General features: G+C 52.7%; 1 protein-coding gene across 1 annotated transcript; it reads left to right on the top strand.

Annotated features, from left to right (window-relative positions):
• The first annotated feature begins 641 nt into the window (after positions 1–641).
• LOC105448195 lies at positions 642–5921 on the top strand. The gene has a single exon (XM_011686641.1). It carries the CDS (start codon positions 642–644, stop codon positions 5919–5921), a length of 5280 nt encoding a protein of 1759 aa, XP_011684943.1.
• Positions 5922–6509: the final 588 nt, after the last annotated feature.

The following is a 6509-nucleotide window of genomic DNA, read 5'->3' as shown; positions in this document are numbered from 1 at the left end:
AGCCCAGAAAATAATTTACAAATTTTGTGTTTTACGTTGTTATAATATTTTCTTTTGTTTTATCAGATTAGAAGACTTAAATTCTAACAACATTTGGTAATTGTAAGGTGAGAAAATGTGTATGTTGATGTTATTTTTTGATAACTGTCGCTTAACGCGTTTCGAAACTCGCCCTCGCAACACCGCCGCTGAACATGTTGTTCAAAAACCAAGATCGCGAAAAACAAGTACCATTGGACGACGAGTTATCGCCTGTTCGACAGCTGTTACGGACCCTTCCCCCGTAAACAACTACCGCAAAAACATCCACGTCATAAACAAAATCCAGGACGTAGGCCAAAAGAATTTAACCGACTTCGGTCCGCGGGAGTAAGTCAGTTCTTCGAAGGCAGTCTTTCCGATCTCGTCGCGGTAAGGTGTTCGCGCCTTAAACTGTAAGATACCTGTACCATATCAAGACATTCATTAGCCGTGTTAAAATATATGTTTTTTGAAAGACCTCTCGACTCAATATTACTCAAAGTTCCATAACTCCAAACATTTTGGTCCTTCGAGCCGGATCATCGTTCCGCGAAATCTGAACTCTCAACTGAATCGCGCTCCGTGTCGCTCAACTTCGCGCCTATCGACGATCAAATACGATGTCTCTAACATTAGAACAACTCGTCGATCGACAAATGCATCTCTTCGGACTCATTACGCGAAGTGTAGCGAACCTCTACAAACTTGGTGCGGAAAAACAGACCAAGACGGCTACAGAGGCTCGCTTAAGAATCCTGGAAAGCAACTGGGGAAAATTCCAGGAAAATCATGAAGAGCTTCTCTATTTCAAAACTGACACTACCGCGAAGAATCAGTACTTCGCCGGAGATTTATACGCGGAATGCGAAGAAAGTTACATCGACGCTGCAGGCACGTTTGCGGCTATCATAGACGAGTTGAGTGTCCCGCCACCGGCGAATGCGTCCGCGAACTTGAACGCGAGTTCCTGCGGTCATTCTCGTTCGTTACCCAAGGTGAGTTTGCCGAAGTTCACCGGGCTTTTCTCAGAATGGATCCCCTTCCGCGATCTGTTCCACTCAATGGTTATCTCAAACTCGCAATTATCGGACGTGGAACGTTTGCACTACCTTCGCACACATGTTACCGACGAAGCCGAACGATCCATTGTTAATCTTCCGGTAACCGGTGAGAATTTTGATATCGCCTGGAGAACGCTGAAATCACATTACGAAAATAAACGGCTACTCGCGAAAGGTCACTTTGACTCAATCTTCTCCATACGACCTCTCGCCCGGGAGTCAGCATCCGAACTTAAAACGCTCCTCGCGACTCTCAAACAAACTCTAAGCGCTTTAAAGTTGCTCGGTGCGACAACCGACTCCTGGGATCCTCTCGTAGTGTACTTCGCGGAAAGACTACTCGATCCTAAAACGCATCGCGCGTGGGAGATCAATCAAGGCAAATCGACGGCGCTCGACACTTTCTCGGAATTTGAGGATTTCCTTCTCTCACGCACTCGCGTTCTCGATGCCGTGGAAAGGCGCGCGGAAGTCCCGAATTCTCCCGGATCCGACCTCAAAAGCTCGAAAACCGTGAAGACAAACGCTAAAAGCCATGCCGCGATCGGAACCCCTCTCAAATGTTCGCTCTGCGGAGCCAACCATTACATCTCATCGTGTCCGACATACCGCGACAAGAACGCGCATCAAAGACGCGAGATCATCGAGCAGAAGGAATTATGTTTCAATTGTCTCGGACCTCACCGCGTTTCGGCTTGCCGTACGATTAAAAGATGCCTCACGTGTGGACAGAAGCATCATACGTCAATCCATGGTACGACCGCAAGACAAGCCGACAATGCGGAATCCGCCGAGCGGGGCGCGGTTTCCACGAATCCACCCTCCCTGGTACATCACGCGGCCGGCGTAGACGTGACTGCGAACGAGTGTGTGAAATCCAGTGCGGAAAAAAATCAAGCCTCCGATTTCGCGCTACTAGCCACCGCAAACGTGAGAGTTGTCGGTCCCCGCGGAGAGTCTGTCGTGGCGCGCGCGCTCTTGGACCAGGGATCTGAGCTCACCTTCATCACGGAATCATTAGCGCAACTTTTGAAGCTCGAGCGGAAACGTGCTGCGATCCCGTTGATCGGCATCGGCGCTCAAAAATCGGACACTACTCGAGGCAGGGTCGACTGCGAAATTCGTTCGTGCGTTGCTCCGGCCTTCTCGTGTTGGCTCACGGCGTACATTTTGCCGCGATTGACCGCTCAGATCCCCTCCTCGGCGGTTCGCAACGCCGAGTGGCCGCATTTGAGGAATATCTCTCTGGCCGATCCCAGCTTTAACGTCCCGGGACGCGTTGACCTTCTCCTCGGCGCGGACGTATATGGATCATTACTTCGCGACGGCCTGCGTCAAGGTACAATCGGTACCCCTACGGCTCAATTAACTGCGCTCGGGTGGATAGTGTCCGGGCCAGTCTCGATCTCGAGAGCTATTCCTCGAGGTCTAGCTCACTCAACTCTCTCGTCGGACAGACACCTCAGTGAACTTGTGGAGAAGTTCTGGACTCAAGAGGAGATGCCACCAGCGGCTACCCCGCTGTCTGAGGACGAAGTGCGCTGCGAGGAACATTTTCGCAATACTCATTCCCGGACCTCGTCAGGCAGATACGTGGTGAGACTGCCCTTCCGTCGACTACCGACCAGTTTCGGCAACTCCCGGTCAATCGCGATTCGCGCGCTAGCGCGTGTACAACGTCGGTGCGCACTCAATGACGAATTCGCCGGACTCTATAACGCCTTTCTCAAAGAGTACGAAGGGTTGGAGCATATGAGCCGCGTCCACTCTAACGAACGAGAACCGGACTTACCATTCTACCTGCCACATCACGGGGTTCTCCGCGACACCAGCGTGACCACTAAACTTCGTGTCGTGTTCAACGGGTCACAGAAAACGGACACTGGATGCTCGCTCAACGACTTTCTGTATTCCGGGCCGAAGTTACAAACGGATCTCGCGAACGTGATGCTCTTGTGGCGGCGACATCGGTTCGTCTTTTCTGCGGACATCGAGAAGATGTTCCGCCAGATACTCGTGGATTCTCGCGACTGGGATTTCCAAAGAATTCTATGGGCTCCGGAGCCAACTGCCGCGCCAATTGCGTACCGCCTTCGCACCGTCACTTACGGTCTCGCCTGCGCCCCGTACCTCGCGCTCAGAGTTCTGAAACAACTCGCGACGGATGTGGGACCGCGATATCCGCTGGCTCGAGATATTCTACAGACGCAAATATACGTGGACGATGTACTGTCGGGCGCGGACACCATTCCGCACGCCCAGGAGAAGATTCGACAATTGGACGCCCTGCTAACGGCGGGTGGATTTCAATTGCAGAAGTGGATCGCTAACGACGACGCGTTGTTGGATCCCATCGAACCCAATCGACGAACCAGAACCACCTCGCTATCCATGGACGACGAGACGGTTTCTCGAGCTCTCGGGCTCCACTGGCACGTGGAGCGGGACCGCTTCGTCTTCCGTATCGGTGGCGCTCACTCAACTCAGATCTGGACCAAACGCACTGTATTGTCGGTCATTGCCCGTCTCTTCGATCCGCTGGGATGGCTGAGTCCGGTGATTATCACTGCCAAGATCTTTTTTCAACAGTTGTGGCCTGAGAAGCTCGGCTGGGACGACGCACTTTCCAAGACGGCAATGAAACGGTGGAACAAGTTTCATGACGAGCTCCCGGGCATTGAGGCAATCTCAGTACCGCGATGGTTCGGCGGATCTTTAACCTCCGACTCAATCGAGCTGCACGGGTTCTCGGACGCCTCCACAGAGGCCCTCGCCGCGTGCGTGTATCTCAAGGTCCGTGACGAACACGGCCAAATACACGTGACTTTAGTGGCGGCTAAAACCCGAGTGGCTCCGCTCAAACCTACTACAGTCCCCCGTCTAGAGCTCTCGGCTGCCGTCCTCTTGGCTCGCCTAATCGTGCGAATACGGGACGTGCTCGAATTACAATCCGCTCCTCTCTTTCTGTGGTCGGACTCCACCGTCGCTCTCACCTGGATCGCCGGACCTCCCTCGCGGTGGAAGGACTTTGTACGAAACAGAGTCGCTCTGATCCAGGAACTCGTACCATCAGCGACCTGGACTCATGTCGCTGGCGAGAACAATCCCGCCGACGTCGCTTCTCGAGGACTTTCGCCACAGGCTCTACAGTCGTGCTCCATTTGGTGGCACGGACCTCCATGGTTACGACAACCTTCCACCAAATGGCCAGCTTCTCGCTCTCTCTCAGATCCACAGGAGGATCTCGAGGAACGCTCACGCGCTGTCCCCGTGACAGCATCCTCAACAGCCTCTGACTTCTCTCTGATTCCAGATAGATTCTCAACCTTGCGACGATTGCTACGGGTGACTGCGTGGGTGAAGCGAGCAGCCGCTCGATTCCGCTCTCGCGGGTCCCCCCTGGATGCTCACACTCCTCTCCGGCCGGCTGAACTCTCTCAATCTCTCAAATTTTGGACCAGGCACTCACAAAGGCTCACCTTCGACGCGGAAATCCAATGTCTAGAGAGACACCAAGAAGTTCCGCGCACCAGCAGTCTCCTTCGCCTGGCTCCATTTCTCGATGCCGACGGGACTCTTCGAGTTGGTGGACGCTTGCGCAATTCAACGCTCGAGACGGAAGCTAAACATCCGGCCATCCTCTCACCTAAGAATCATCTCGCAGCTCTCGTCATAAAGGACGCTCATCGGCAAACCCTTCATGGAGGGGTTCAGCTAACTCTTGCCACCATACGACAGTCGTTTTGGATACTCGGAGGTCGAGCATCAGTAAGAGCTCATATCCTCCGGTGCATTCCATGTGCCAGACAACGCGCTCAGACTGCTCAACAACTAATGGGACAGCTTCCGAAAACGAGGGTCTCTCCTTCTCGGCCCTTTCTCAACGCTGGAGTAGATTACGCCGGACCGTTTCAATTGAAGACCTGGCACGGGCGGGCAGCTAAAACATACAAGGGCTACCTGGTCGTCTTCGTGTGCTTTTCCACTTCCGCCGTGCACCTTGAAGTAGCAACCGATTACAGCACAGCAGGATTTCTTGCGGCTTACCGACGATTTGCAGGTCGCCGCGGAGTTTGCGCTACGATAACCAGCGACTGCGGAACCAATCTCGTCGGCGCGGATGCGGAGCTGCGTCGATTATTCTCCGCCGCCTCTAAGGATTGGCGAGAGCTCTCCAATACTTTGGCGAACGACGGCACGCTGTGGCGCTTCAATCCGCCAGGCGCTCCACATTTCGGTGGCAAGTGGGAGGCAGCAGTCAAATCGGTTAAATTCCACTTGCGCCGAATTCTCGGTCTCACACTCCTTACTTATGAGGAATTTATCACTCTTCTCATACAGGTCGAGGCAATACTAAATTCGAGGCCGCTCTGCCCCCTTTCGGATGACCCGGAGGACTTAGAGCCACTTACGCCTGGCCATTTCCTCACAGGGGGGCCGATCGTGACCCCGCCCGAGCCATCGCTTCTCGACGTGGCTCAGTCTCGACTATCCCGATGGCAATCAATCAAACAGATGGTGGATCGATTCTGGCAACGTTGGGGAACGGAATACCTGCAACGCCTACAAGGCATCTCCAAGTGGCAGCGACGAAACAACGCAATCAAAAAGGGGGATATCGTCCTCGTTCTCGATGAGCGCTATCCTCCAGCGAAATGGCCACTTGGGCGCATCACCGACGTACATCCGGGAACCGACGGTCTTGTTCGAGTAGTAACGATCAAGACCGCCAGCACGACCCTACAACGCCCGATTGCCAAAATTTGCCCTCTTCCGATCGAGTCTCGAGAGCGGTCGGACGATGTAATCCGGTCAAACGATCCAACGTTATCGCATTAGGCATTGTAACATTGCCGCACATCTTGCGGCAAGGCGGGCGGTAAATGTCGCTTAACGCGTTTCGAAACTCGCCCTCGCAACACCGCCGCTGAACATGTTGTTCAAAAACCAAGATCGCGAAAAACAAGTACCATTGGACGACGAGTTATCGCCTGTTCGACAGCTGTTACGGACCCTTCCCCCGTAAACAACTACCGCAAAAACATCCACGTCATAAACAAAATCCAGGACGTAGGCCAAAAGAATTTAACCGACTTCGGTCCGCGGGAGTAAACTCAGTTCTTCGAACGCAGTCTTTCCGATCTCGTCGCGGTAAGGTGTTCGCGCCTTAAACTGTAAGATACCTGTACCATATCAAGACATTCATTAGCCGTGTTAAAATATATGTTTTTTGAAAGACCTCTCGACTCAATATTACTCAAAGTTCCATAACTCCAAACACGGTTCATTGGTTTTCGAGAAATTTTGGGTACCGATTTGAAAAACGTGGTTTCGAGAAAAACGCGTTTGAAAATTTGGGAATGAATAAATTATGAAATTTTTCAACTTACATGGAATCATCGATACCAGGCCCATAGTATAAGTCTT

This window comes from Wasmannia auropunctata, unplaced genomic scaffold, assembly GCF_000956235.1.
Source record: "Wasmannia auropunctata unplaced genomic scaffold, wasmannia.A_1.0 LD336116.1, whole genome shotgun sequence".
NCBI lineage: Eukaryota > Metazoa > Arthropoda > Insecta > Hymenoptera > Formicidae > Wasmannia > Wasmannia auropunctata.
The sequence above is the reverse complement of the archived record's forward strand: the minus strand, read 5'-3'. Positions and strand labels throughout refer to the sequence as shown.